This window comes from Cyanistes caeruleus, chromosome 3, assembly GCF_971803275.1.
Source record: "Cyanistes caeruleus chromosome 3, bCyaCae1.hap1.1, whole genome shotgun sequence".
NCBI classification, from domain to species: Eukaryota; Metazoa; Chordata; class Aves; order Passeriformes; family Paridae; genus Cyanistes; species Cyanistes caeruleus.
Genome location: NC_141703.1, coordinates 89,792,863 through 89,807,602, shown reverse-complemented (window position 1 = coordinate 89,807,602; position 14,740 = coordinate 89,792,863). Strand labels below are relative to the sequence as shown.

Below are 14,740 nucleotides of genomic sequence, written 5' to 3'. Positions count from 1 at the left end.
ATCTGCCTTTTTTTTTTTTTTGCAGTATACATGAAGCTCAGAATCTGAACCTGCTATGACTGACCCAGACGTCCTCACTGAGGTCCCAGCAGCTCTCAAACGCCTTGCCAAATATGTGGTGCGTGGCTTTTATGGCATTGAACATGCTTTGGCTCTGGACATCCTCATCAGGAACCCCTGTGTGAAGGAGGAGGACATGCTGGAGCTCCTGAAGTTCGACAGGAAGCAGCTGAGAGCTGTCCTCAACACCCTCAAGGGTGACAAGTTCATCAAATGCAGGATGAGGGTTGAGACAGCTCCCGATGGCAAAACCACGCGCCATAACTATTACTTCATCAACTACCGCCTGCTTGTCAATGTGGTCAAGTACAAGCTGGACCACATGCGCCGTAGGATTGAGACGGACGAGAGAGACTCCACCAACCGCGCCTCTTTTAAATGCCCCATCTGCTTCAGCACTTTCACAGATTTGGAGGCCAACCAGCTGTTTGACCCCAGGACAGGTAAGGGTACAGCTAACAGAGTGCTCTTGCTGCCTCTAAGTGCTGGACTTAAAGGAGACAGAGCCTTAGGAAAATTCTCCTTGAGTTTGGCCAGAGCTAGAAGGCACTCTGTTTCTGCGGGTGGTAAATGTTTGAGCAAAATACAAATGTAGTGAATACAGACTTACACAGACTGTACAGACTAACAGCCTTGGTGAAATGCTTTTGAGTGGCAAGCAGTAGAGAAATGGGAATCTTATTGAAATTACACTCAAGGGTGAATAAGGCAATCTGTCCTGTTGGAAGCTGATGGCTTTTCAGTATAACCTGGTCTTGCCAGTAAACTGTAAGACTTCCATGTTGTTTGCAGAGAGGGTATATGTAGAGTTGGTTTTATTTGGTCATGCAAGAAGTGAGTCGTTACTGTTTAATATTCTCTGGCCTAGTGCATTATACTGCACAACCTGGTTTCCTGGTGCAAGGCAGTCTCACGAAAGTTGAAAGAAATTAATTACAGACTTGTCTGTGGTTGGGAGTAAACAAGATTCTTATTCATGTAGAAGTCTCAGTGGAAGTGCATATCTGTCTCATGCATATGAAATGAGAGTCTTTCTTGGGTGTCATTGTCTACTTTGTGCTTCTGTGCCAGGGAATAAAAGGAAGAACACCTGCACCTGGTGAGATTCTGTTTTGCTAGTCTAATCTGGGATTATTCTGGGGGGAAGGCAGGGAGGTCAGGTGTTACTTTACTTTTTAATTTTTTCCTTTTGAATTCTCTGTCCTGATTTTACTTTTTCAGAAAAGTAAGAGGACAGAAGTCAGGAGAGCTCTTGGATATATTGAAGTATGATGTTCTGTGTCAGTTAACATTATGAGAATCTGTAAATTTGACTGTTTGGCAACACTGAAGCTTTTAATGTAGGGTTACTGATGTTTAATCTGCCAAGTGCAAACACCCAAGAAATGTTCAGCGTATCATTTTCCCTTTTCCTGCCTCCAAAGTAAAACTGTGAAACTCCTTTTACTCGAGCAACCATGAGTATGTTACTTAGTACTAGAGAATCCACTAAGTCAAGTGACAGCTGTTGATGAAATCCAGCACATCTCACTGTGTAGAAATTGCTTCCTTGTGGAGCACCAAACCTGCAGCACCAGCATGGAATTTCTGTGCTCCACTGAGTGCAGACTCTACATGCCCTCCACAGTTAATGATCATCTGTGGCGGCTACAGTTGTGTGTTGGGCTGAAGGGAAATGGTGCTTTTGCAGTTTGCTTTGGTAAGGAGAGAGTAGAGAATCTGTGCAGAGAACACATGCACTGGGTAATGTGAGACACTGATCCCAAGGGGATGTGTAGCATTTAGCAAAGGCCTGTGGCCATTGCCTCCCAGCCTCTGTGGGCAGTGAGTTCTGAGAGCAGAGAACTGCCTGTCAAGGAGGTGCTGAAAATAATAATGCTGGGATTTGGCTTTGATACCGAGGCCTGTGCCCCAGGAACTGATAAGGTCAACCAAGGGTCTGCCTGCAGTACAGGCACTGGCTGTGTCCACAATGTGAAATCATTCACCGACACATGGAGTGTTTTATGTTCTGATGGAGGAAAAGGCTGAGTACTGTTTTCTTAGCAATTCCCAGGAGTTCTGTCAGCATTTGTGCAAATAACAAGATTGTCAGTTTACTTCCACTTACTTTCAATCTGAACATACTTGCTTAGAATTCATGTATATTCTGTTTCTCAACTTATTTTTAAGTCAATGGTAGCTTCATCTAGATAATGCACAATGATACTGTTGTGTATCTGCTTTATATTGCAGTGAAATGTGTTTGCATGCTTCTTGCTGCTCTGGAATTCTGTAATAGAAAAGACCTGAGAGACCCCCTAGGTCTTTCACAGAAGAAGCTCATGAGGTCAAGACATGCAGAGAGACAAGGTTTATTAGACAGTGAAGAGCCATCCTTTTCCAAGAATGTCTTTAGCTCCTGTCAGTGCTAAAGATAAACCTCTCCCGCTCATGGAAAGTTGTGGCAGTACAACTGCTGAAGGGTAGTTTAAAGCCACATAGCTTCAGTCACAGCTGACCTGAGCTGCTCTTAGACTGCATCCATGTTGATAAAACTTTGTGAATTAAAAGGCCTGCAGGGCCAAAGTCTGTTAATCCATGGGGCAGGTAGGACATAGAAGGCATCCTCTGCACCAGTCTGGACCAATCTGCACTTAAATTGAGAATTTTTTGTTAAAAGATACCATCTTCCACTGCCTGCCTTTTGTCCTTGTCATTCAGAGATGGGTGTGATTTAGATGTCCTGTGTTTTCTTCTGCTTTACTTTCCTTTTTCCTGTCTACAACTCAAATGCAAACTCTGAGCAATTGTAGAATTGGAAGAGTTGCTCTTACCCTTCCTTATTAGTAATGGTGAAGAGATTTCCAGAACCACTCCATACTGTGGTCATTTAATTGAAATTTGTGAATTAAGAGTGCTTATGAAGAGCCTGTTCATAATTTGGATCTGAAGAGCTCTTTAATTTTTACCACAGCGTCTGTGTCTACCTCTCAGATTTAGCAGACCTTTGTTTCTTACAGGTGAAGTAGCTCTCTTTTGGCTCTGTTCTTTACACCATCTCTGAATAATGTTGAAATAAACTGAAGTGTTTATATTTTCATCAGAAAATGGGATTATTGATGGTTTTGGAGGGTAGACACAAGTCTTTTGAGAGAAAATAATTGATAATGAAAAGGGTGTGTTTTCAGGGCATGTAGGTACAGATGTACTTTGCTGTTCAGTTAACTTGGAAAAAATATTTTGAACAGAGTAGCATGTTTGCCACTGAAGTAATTTTAAATGTAGATTTTAAATAGTTGAAATGTTACTTTGTGAGTGTGTTTTCTCTGTTTTTAAAAGCATTATAAGATTTTTTTTCTCCATCCCTTTTTCTGCCGTTAAATGTCTTAACCCAAAATCCTCCAAAGACTTTCTATGTTGTCAAAGGTTGAGCAACTCTAATCTGGTAGTTGAAGTTCAAGGACAGGATGTGAGACAGTGAAAGTCAAGTTGATGGCCAAAAACTGGAGTTTTTCTGCTGCTCTAACTCAGAAGGAGATCTTTTGAAAAGTGAAAAGAGACGCATGCTGTGTTGAGGGAGTTGCTTGGTTGTATGGCCAGCGAGTGAGTGCCTGTTAACTGTGAGCATGGCATGCCCAGGTCAGGAGTTGCACCTCCATCTGTTCCACGTGAGGAGCTTGAAGACATCTCCAGCTGTCACACTTTCTCCTCAATGGTGGTTTTTACTGTTGCCTCCAAAGAAGCAGTATCAGTAACCTCTGGTTTTAGAGGCAAACAGGGTGATCACAGCATGATTTTATTGTACAAAACTTGCAATGGAAGGTTGTAGTAAGCCTTAGAAGAACTTTCTGATTGAAGAGTTTGCCTATAGATGTGACTTGGCGTAGACTGGGTTGTTACAGGCTGAGCAGCCACTTCTGTGACTGTTTTGTAATCTACAGGAGGGAAAACAAGAATGCTGATTAATGAAAACTGTTACTTCTAGCTTTCTTTTTCAGCTAGGATGACTGAGAAAGGAAAAGGATTGTTGTTTTCCTGGAATATCCCAGTATAAGCACTTGATCCTTGTCTTTCCCTTGTGTGACATCATTAGCAGTCTGACCGTACTCTGGTATTTCATCACTCCTCATTCTGCATGTGAGCAATAGTTTGCAGCTGCTGCTGTGATGAAGCCTTATGCAGGTGGAAAGTTTCAGCTATTCCCCTGAACAAGATAAGGGCCATCTCTTGAGGCAGAGGGGTGTAAAAGGAAAGAGTTTAGTTGAGGAGGAGTAAGAAAAGCCGTCTGTGAGATGTGTGATGTGAATAACACTACTGAACTCGGTCTACTGCCAGACCTGAGCTGACAGTGGACACTGGCATAAGGGAACACTGGGTTTTCCTGTTTCACCTAGAGACAGAATGTTACATTAGTCTCTTAAATGTATAGAAAGAATGTTCTTCTCTCTGCTTTTTAATGAAGAAACTGCAGAAAATTGGGTTCTGCAGGCCAATCCCTTGAATCACAGATCAATCTAAACAACTCGATACCATTTTGTGGACTGGATGTTTGGAGAATTAAATCCGCCCACGAGTGTTCAGTGGAGTGCGGGGGAAGGACAGGAGGAGCTGCGTTTCTCACCTGGTAGAGGGCTCTGTCTTTTCTCTCTACAGATGGGCTTGGCTTGCTTAATCTATGGAATGTCACAGCACTGGAAATTATGTTCATGGATGTGTGTTTCTGTAGTGTGATTAATTGGATCTGGCTGGAGAAGGTCTCTAATGTATCCTATTCTCATACCCTAATCATATTTGTAAATCTAGTGTAGTGTTGGAGTTGTGTCAAATTCAAGGTCAGTTTGAAAGAGAGTATGTGACTAGAAAATGCAAAAGGGAGAGTGAGGTGGAAATGAAGAAGTGGCAGAAATGAGATTCTGCAGTACATCACACTGGTATTCAGCCCTGGATTTCCTTAGGTATTCTAAATACCAAACTCACTAGTGCAGCAGGTGAATTTGATGTTAGAAAGCATAAGGCTAGATGAAGTAATTTTTCCACTTCTCTCTTCCACCATTGCAATATAATTTTTACCCAGTCTCATGTTTCTTTCACTTCTGTTACTGTGAAGAAAAATATTGGTGTTACCAGTACATTGTAATTACAGTTGATCTCTTATGTCCATCTATACATTGTGCCCTCACCATAACATTCAGTTAGATGATAAGGTGTGAATAGTAGTGGAAAGAAAAGGAAACAAGACAAGTGGGTAACGTGAATCAGAAAGGTGATGCTTGTTGGGATGTTCTTAACCGCAGTTGTAATCACTGAAGTATTTTGTTGCTTTTGGAGATCACAGCAGTTAATTACTTGTCAGCTTTTCATCCTCCCACAGTTTGCTCTTGGTTTGGTGAATGATTTTGTGGGGATGCCTTGTTGTTCCTGTAAATGCACTGTAATGATAACATACTGTGTATCTGGATGCCTTTCTTATTCTGGGTACTGATAAGAAATTTAATTTGGGAAGAAAAAAATTGAAGGTGACAGTATCAGTTTTATAGAAGGAAAGACAACATCTTGAATATCATTTTAACCGACTTGTTTTATTGTCAGCCTTTCACATGTCCATTGTGTACTTCCTAACAGAATTGCACATAACACATTCAGAGACTGGTTTTCTGTACCTGTCACAAGGCACATAACATCACATTCAGGCAGCCTGTGTGCAGCTGAGCACTTGCATGGTTTGGGCCTCGTTTCTGTGGTTAAAAGTCTTTCATTTTTTTGCTTTGGTCTTGTGTGCTGACTTCCGAAGTTACCGCCTTTTCTCCTGAGTGCCCAGCTCCTCACTTCATCCCTAGTGAGCTGCTCAGAACACATCCTTTTGAATTCACACTTCCTCAGGCAAGTTCTACATTAGCTTCAAAACTTCCTCATCTGATTCAGATTACTTTTGAGCCTGTCCTATCTATTTTGTTAATTTTTTATTATGCTTTCCCTTTTCCCTGCTTTTTTGCCGTACCCTTTCTTGGGGAGTCTTGTGTCCATTTCTAGTACATCTCTTTTTGTATTCTGTCCCTTCCAGCCACTAGAAAAAAATAAATCACATTCATTCTATATATTCACACAATGTAGCCAGTCCTGTTTGATCTTTATGCTGTTGTTTCTTGTCCTTTGAGTTCAATGATTTTCGGTCATTCTGGATAGCTTTATCTGCCATGTAAGTGCCATGTATGTGCTAGATGATGCTACTACTACAACAATTTACAGCTTTTAACCAGCCAAAATGAGGACTTGGCAAGTCTTAATGTAAACAGGCATACTAAAACTTTCTTGAAAAAGAAAGGATTCAGAATAGCTCTGCTTTGAGCAACTTCATGTTCTGTGAAGTTGTGTGGTTTTGTTATCATTGTTAGCTTTCCAAGTGTATGAAAACCCATTGGTGTGATTTTCCTTGACTCTGCAAGCACATTTTATTTGTCTGTGCTGCCACTGAGAGCTTTTGGCAAACACCAGCAGAAGGAAAGTGTCCGTGCTCTGCTTAGTTTTTCTATTTCTATTCAAATTCCTGGCAAAATCTCCAAGAGTATTCCTGTCAGCTTCACTCTGCTTCAGCTTGATAAGGCTTGGAGCCACAGGGAAAGGAAAACTGAGAAAAACATATCAGAATTAATGCATGTTTTCCTCAAAGTAAGAATACTCTGCAGAGTGACTTAAAAGTTGCATCTGTAACTTGAACCAATTCCCTGTGGGTTGGGCACTCTGTCTGGAAAATAACCAGCTGGTCTAACCATGGATCTCTCAGCTTGACGGAGAAATAGGTGAAGGTAGGGTTGGAACCTGTGCTATGCTGAACATCAGCCAGGAGGATAAGCTGCTGCCTGTAGAATGTTGGCTGGTCATTTCCCTCTATTCCACACTGACCTCTGGCTGGAATGCTGTGTCTCTTCGATTAAAAACCTATCTGATAAATGCATGCCCTGACTTAAAAGTACTGATGCTTTTTTCTTTTGTTTTATCTGCAAAGGGCATTTTGTTATTTGAAGTACAAGAAGTAATTGCCCTTCAAGTAAAGGTTATCACTTCTCAAAGCTTTGCAAATTGAAATAAATTGCAGCAAGATCTCTGTAAAATCTGTGAATATTGCTGAGCCATTTATAGTGATGAAAACTGAACTGCAGCATTCCTTTCTTTTATTCTAGTGACTTGTTCTTTTGAAACTGCATCCTTGGTAATATTGTCTGTAACGGGTGTTACTCTTCGAGGCATGGGCATCTGTGAGTCAGATCAAGAGCTCATGGAGAATCCTGTAACTTGTATTGCCGTCTCTCTGCTACTGGATGCAAATTCAAGGGTAGAGTATGTTGGCTCAGTTGGTGTTTTGGTGTAGTCCTCTTGACTGAAAGAAAAGATACCTATCTGTGCTTCCCACTGGGCTTCCTTTGGATAGTCCCTCTGTCCAGTTGTGTTTTTCTCGGCTTAGTGTCTGGCTTAATTTATCCACAGTAGGACCAAAGGAAGAGCTCTGTCAGCTCAGAGCTGCTGCATATGAGCTGGAGCAGAAATATCTTCCGGAGAGAAGGAAAGGATTCCTCTCTTCTAGTTTATAGTGAATGCATATTAAATCATCTGATGCTTCTGAATTACCAATAATTTGATGTGTGTCTCATGCAGTCCAATTTTTGAATGTTTAATTTTCCTTTTCAGGAGAAATGTCTTTGCTTAAAAATTATGTTACAGTATTTTTAATTTAGTTGAGCTAAAAATTATCTGCACATTGAGATGAATGTAACATGGTGTTCCTCTGGATAATAAAAAGTTGTTTTAAGGGGCTGCTTTTTCTTTTTAACACTAATGGTTAAATTGTTGCCCTTCTCTAATTGCTGCTTCAGCTCATCAGGAAGGGGAAACTGTAGCATGAAGTGTAGGTTAATGTTGTTGTGAAATGGTGAGGGAAATTTGGTTGATAACTTAAATTTTCTCCAGTTTACTGCCTAAACTATGGTCAAAAATTAAATACATACAAGGGCAGTTCCATATACACATTGCGATCTGTGGTCAAGTTGCTATTTTACAGCTGCGTTACAGCACTGCTTTGCCCTTAGAGCACCTTGCATGCCTCATTCTCCACCGATAACCTGCTGTGGCCCCCTGGCAGAGCTTATTAACTTGTATCCTGTGCAGTGCTCTAGAGAAATGTATTTTAAACTGCTGACTGGGCCCCTGGACTGTCTTTGTATAGCTGTACTTGGTTCTTGGCCAGAAAAGAAGCTGGTGTCTTTTTGGCTTTCAATTTAAGATCAGTGATACAGCTGGGTGTGTTTTCTCCCAAAGTGCTGTCAGAGTACAAGCTGGAGGCTCAAGTGTGCCCATCCTGTACAGATATGTCTTCCAGAGCACACTGCAGGTCAGGCATAAAGCTTGAAGAAAGAAAATCTGTCAACCCATGTTTAGGTAAGAGATTCTGCTGCTTGAGGAAAGAGATTTTTTGCAGTCTAGAGTTATCAAGGTTTTTTTTTCTTGAACAGTGTGAGATTTGGGAATGCAGAAAGAGAACAGTGGAAGTGCAGACCGAGATCATGTGATCTCAAGTGCAAGACAAGATGCATTTTAGAAGATAACTGAACAGTCCAGTGTTCTGTGTTCCACCTAAACTGTGCTCTTGTGAGAGAGGCAACAATAACAAGAGGCATGAAACCTACTTGGTGAAGATTTGCACTTCAAAAGGATTGGCAAGGCTTTTAATTCTCCCTACCAGGCACGGTCAGGAAGGGCATTTCATCAGAACACAGCATCCTGTCTTCAATGATTAAAAGAAATCTGGGTGTCAGAAGGAAACAGGCAGCTGCTTTGACAGAACAGGAGAAAGCTCAATAATACGAAACTGTTCCGAAAATGCCAGTCTAAAATGGCATTAGAATGCATCATGGAAACATTTTCTCTCTTCACAGACAAAATTTTTATTCCTCCTGGGCTGTTTAATAGTTTTATTCTTACTTTCTTGTTTCTTCTTGGGGACTTAACGTGAGTTAACACAAGTGGCTAGTAATAATCAGGTTCTTTGGTTGTGCTTACAGGTGGAGCTAAGGCAGGCTGTCTTTCTGGATTGCCTTTGCTGTTAGTCTGAAACTGTATGATCCAGTTTGCTGACTTCAGGCTGGGGAAGAGAGTTAAACTACACTGCTTCTGAAAACAATCCTGTTGACGAGTAGATAAATGCCTTTAGTAGTTTTACTGCATGACTGGAGTATATAAACTCCTAATGCCCATGATTATGGGAATACTTGAATACTGTAGTTTTAAGTTGCAAAGAGATTAGCAACTTCTGAATGTAATTCAGTGGAGTTCAAAGAAGAGATACCTTTTTAATTTCCATAATAATTGCACTGAGCTGCTGAAACTGATTAAAAAGGGGTTTGCTTATCTACCCTGAAGCCTAAAAAGCATTAGGGGTAGGACAAGGATGTAACTTGACCATAAAAGACAAAGGATTAGGTGATTTGTGAATCTTCACTCAAGCTAAAATGGAGTACTCTCAGTGGTTCTTGCTGCTTTGTGAACAAGATCACATGAATATATGATTATTGTCGGGAACAGACCACATCAGTTTTAAAAGCAAGCAAAGCCAAACATTCTTTTCATATGAGGAAACAGTAAGAGCTGTAATTAAATTGGCTGATCTGTATGTCTGTGTAAAAATATTTGGTGTAAAAATCTTAAAAATGTCAGAGAAACCGATGAAGGAAGAGGCAGTAATTCTCTCCTGCAGTTTGTGATGCTCTTTCAGCTAAAACTTTGGGCTGGTTCTGTGCTGGACTTGATCCTTTTTTTGCATTTTAAAGAATTTAACTCAAGGAAATCTGTGTGTTCTGAAGACACATCACCCAAATATTTTTGTGATAACTGAACATTCGATGTCTAGACTGGAATGTTTTTGTTGAGGATTGAGTTCCTCAGTCCTGCCTGTGGTCTTCCCTCTCAGCCAAGGGTTTTTTCACTGGTAAATGCTTTGGTGATTTATCACAGTCTGCCTGAAGCTGGAAGTTAATGACCACAAAAGTAAAGCTGACAGGACCTTGATGCTTTCAGGTGGCAGGGACTGCTGTGGTTCTCAGTAGTTTAGTATTTGCTTCCAAAAGGTGATCCTGATCGTCATCTGAATCTGTAGTATTCAGAAATATCCTCATTCAGGGATTGCAGTGTTAAGGATCTGCTCCTTGTGTGTTCTCGAGACTGCAGTGGTTACAGTCTAGTGAAGGGAAAACAGCTACAGTTGTGGAACCAAACATGTCACTGTAATGTGATGGTCTAAGTTTGACCTATACCCATCAGCATGCAGTTTTTAGCTCCTCCTAAAATGCTCCTTGGATGACTGTATTGTTTAAATACCACAGTTTAAACTGGGCATGAGATCCAGAGATCCCCCTTCTATCGCATCCTTACATGGCTTTATCACTCACTGCTTAGATTCTCTGTCTTCCAAATGGGAAATGTATAACATTTTTTCCTCATACTTGATTTGCCTGGTTAGACTGACAGCTTTTGGAGCAGAATTTTTTCTACCAAATATTTTTTGCAGGACTCCAATTCTGTGCCACTCTGCACTCTTGTGTATCCCACATGAGTAGGACCAATGCCTCATAAATACCAATGAGTCTCTGCTGGTCTTTCAGCACTGTTCTGAAATTTTATCTTTATATTTAACTAGATAACCAACTTATAAACAAATGTTTATAAATTTTTGACATTCTTCTGTCTTTCACTGCTCTCTTGGATTGAAAGAGACTTTGTTACCTTGTTAAATGAATCACTTATACCCTGCTTCTCCCTCTTCAGAGTACAGGTAATGAGTCATATCTTAGATTCAAGATCATTAGAGCACTGCTGCTCTTGCACCTGTAAAAGAAAGGAAGATGATCTTGCTTCTCTTATCCTCTTTATATTTGAATTTTAATTTATTAGCTCACTTCTGTCAACTCTGGTGCATTTCTAATAGCAAGATGGCAATTTGCCTTGGAGTTGTGCCAATTCTGCTTGCTCTGATGGAAACATTTGTGGCACCAAGCATGAGTGCGTGCTTAAGGAGAGGGAAAGCAAATGCAAGTAAACAGCACAGCGGGCCTCTCTTTGAAACTCTCTGTGAGGGCTCAAAGATTTGCAATTAATGTCCGTATGTTTGTTTATAATCACTTTTGAAAGAGCATTAAGACCCTGTAAGCGGCTGAATGCTGAAAGACAGGAAATCGGGTTTGGAAGTCAGAGAATTAATTTATGTAGTTGTCGTTTGTTTTCTTCTCAGATCACTGCCTGCATCAGAATTTGTGCAATAATTTTTTTTTAATATGTATTTACTGATTTTTTTTATTAAGGCTATATAAAGTCACTTTCTTTAATGTAATGGCAGTGTTTGCTTACCAGTATGTTGTACAATATCATGGTGCAAAAACATTGATTCCTCAACTTGTGATGACTCTTCATGTAAGATCTGCTGTCAGCTGTGATGCAGAATCCTTCAATACAGTATGTGATTCGCCTTTTCAGGTTACAGCAGTTAAAACTTGGAATTGATCTCTTAATCAGCAGTTACTTTGTTTGAGAATATCCTGTGTAATATAGTTCCAGGCATAGGCACTCCCATGTCTGCATCAGTCTTTGCAGGTGCCCCAGTATTGCAGAGTCTAAATGGTGATAGGGGATATTGTTTGTGTACCTGTTCTGCTAGTCCAAAGGTGACTTTATAAGGCTCACGGCCATCAGCTGTGGGCAGTGTAGAAAGTAAAGTGCAGGTGTGGAAAAAATAATGGAAAAAATAAATGGATGCTTTAGACTTGACTAAACATCATCTTGTTGACTAATGACAATTTATTTAATTCATAAAGACAGATTTTCATTCCGGTTGTGTCTTCTACCGAGGATTTGCCACCTTTTCCAATTTTGTCTTGTTAGTACATAGCATATACACTGAAGAGTCTACATTCAAAATCTTTAGGAGGAAGTATGAAATTGAAGTGAACTGGCTCTTCAGATAGGCTCTTGAAATGCCCTGTAAGGTTAACAGTAAGCAATGATTTTTTTTCTAAAAGTGGTGTTCTCCACCAGGTGTGCAATCATTTTGTGATTAATTTATTTGGATGATGTTTCCTTAGTTTACTGATAAGCATCCAGAACAATTGAAGATCATCTCTTTTCCCAGCCAAAATAGATTGCTTCCCATTTTTCTCATTATCCTTTATCTTTGCTCATTATCCTTCTCTAAAACCTAAAATTTGGCTCACTTTTTTTTTCTCTAATTAATCATACTTCTGATCACTTCCCTCCTTATGAGTAAATTCTCTTCCATGCTTTAGCCTCCACCAATATCCAGTTTTCCTGAATGTGTTATGGAGTATAACCCCTAACAAAATGGGCTGACTCTCAGCTGTCCTCCACCCTTCCCCAATCCTGAATTCCAGTCACTGGATCACTGCCATCATAGTTATTTTTCTCTGCATTAACTCGAGGTGAACGCCATTCCTCACTGAGCTGCAAGAGATTAGATAATGTCCTTGGAAGTAGGAAGGAGGAGAAAAGGCCATCTGCATCAGTCTCCAAAGTGGGATGCATGCAGAGTAATCCATCAAGGTGGGAAGAATATTAAGAAAATACTTTTCATAACATAATAAAAATCTTCTAAACCGGTTTTTCATCTTTATCTTCTTCCTAATTCTATTTTTGTGTATGCTTTATAACCCATAGCATATTATTACAGTACTACATATATAATTTATAGGTAAATATTTTTATAGTTTGCTCAGAAGTTTTTCTTACTGATGGGGTATGCAATCAAAAAAGGGATCTGGAGCTTCAGATCTCTTCTTTTCTCTTCCAAAGACAACTTCCAGTCCCTTGCCCGTGTCAGGATTTATTTTTTTTTTTGGACTTTTTTTAATCCTTATTTTTTTAATCTAGAGCATTATGATTTTGTTATTTGAGGGTTCTATCAGACTCTTGGTTTGTTTATAAATCTGAAAGACAGTATTTTGTGCTCTTGAGAAGACTTGAATGGGTTTTTAAAAAGCACCTTGATCTTCTGCTGACTGCTTTTGTCAAAAATCAGAATGTTTCTTCTTCCTTCCACTGGAATTTTTTGTCTGGCTTTCCTTGACCCTGAAGTAAACTCCTTATATGCACTGAATACACTGTTGTGAAATTGAGATTTCTCTGGCATCTTTAACCTGTCTCAGGTGTTCCTGTGCATCCTTTTAGACGAGCATCAGATAAAAAGGATTGCTTTGACTCTTACATGATGAACTAGCTGCAAGATAGTCCTTGGAGCACACAGAAGAGAATACCACTAACTTTGTAGTGCTGTTCTTCATCTTCTGCCCAAGGAGAATTGAGACTGTTCTAGTTTGGCATTGCAGTGATAACAAGCGATTGCTTTTGTGCCTGCTTCCCACTAAAAGTTCTTCTCTTAATGCTGCAGGTTGCAGCTGAGCAAGGTTATGTGGTTTGAGGTTTTGCTTTTGTTTTTATTCTCTGTTACCTTACTTTGTCATAGCTCTAAGGCAAAACATCCCTGTGTGTTCAATTGGAACTAGAAGAAATTGCTTCATTCCTCAGGTTGTTGTGAGTGAGGCAAAATGATTTTGGAAATATTTAGGAAAGTTGGAGCTTTTTGTTAAAAGCCAGTAAAAGTGGTAGGATCTTAGATTGTATAAATAAGGAAAGATGCTTATCTGTGTGGGAAGATAATTTTTTGATGGAAACTTGCTCTGCAAAAAATGTGTGTTTAATATAGGGAGAGAGAAGTACTCAGAATACAGTTTCTTAGATTTTTAAAAAATGTATACATTGAAAAATTCAGGATGCAATGCAGAGTAAAGAGTATTGACATAGGACTTAGAAATTACTGCAGTGATGAACATGAAATATGTAAACAGAGTTTTCTGGCTTGGGTTTAAGAGTGAAAAACTTACTAAAAAATCAGAAAATTAGCATTACAAAGGTAGATTTGCAACTTTATTTTTTCTGTACATAAGCATTTGGCAGAATATGCATATGCTCTTTCTTCTCAGAAGAAATGCAATATATTGTTTTTCTGCAAATGAGTTTGCTGCCTTGTATGCTCTATCAGTGTATGCTTGCACTAAGTTGCTTTATCATGCATAATGTTAAAATATGGTGGCACTATTGGCAGCTAAATTAATTCATTAAAAAAGAACTAATAATTGTGTCAGTAATGTTTTTCTCTGATGGCAATAATTGACAGTGTTACAGTGAAGTCTTGAGAAAGTATATATAAATGTAAATAAATTGCATGGGTAGGTGTATGATGTGTTCCTAATTGGAAACAACTTGGTGACAAACCTAGAAAGAGACTCTGAGTTCAGACTTCTAAATTATCATCCTCACAGAAAACCTGAAAGGCTGGGGTATTATTTTCTTTCTGATGCCACTGTCTGAAAGTGTAGAACCTTTCATTTGCTTGTGCAGATGATATTTAGAGTGGCACTATTCATTAGTTAATTCTGCTAAAATAAAAGTAAAATGCAGCTCAGGAAACTGATGCAGATAAATCTTGTATTCTTTTGAAGACTTTGGAAGGAAGCCAAAATTAATGTCAACAATGGTTTTGTTTAAAAAGAAAAAAGTATGTGTAGAACATTAGAAAATGTTTCAGTAATACAATTCAATAAATGGGAGAGAGTGAAAGAGAGAGTCTTCCCAAGCATGGGCACAG

The 14,740-nt window shown here is 39.5% G+C and overlaps 1 protein-coding gene across 2 annotated transcripts in view; it reads left to right on the top strand.

Annotated features, from left to right (window-relative positions):
- Positions 1–14,740, top strand: part of GTF2E1 (general transcription factor IIE subunit 1) — a 49,086-nt gene that overhangs the window by 7,954 nt on the left and 26,392 nt on the right. For both annotated transcript variants that reach the window (XM_086884061.1, XM_023940765.2), the window contains exon 2: positions 26–503. In XM_086884061.1, the coding sequence (XP_086740187.1) occupies positions 56–503 (448 nt within the window). In that variant the 5' untranslated portion in view covers positions 26–55. The remainder of the gene's footprint in view (positions 1–25; positions 504–14,740) is intronic.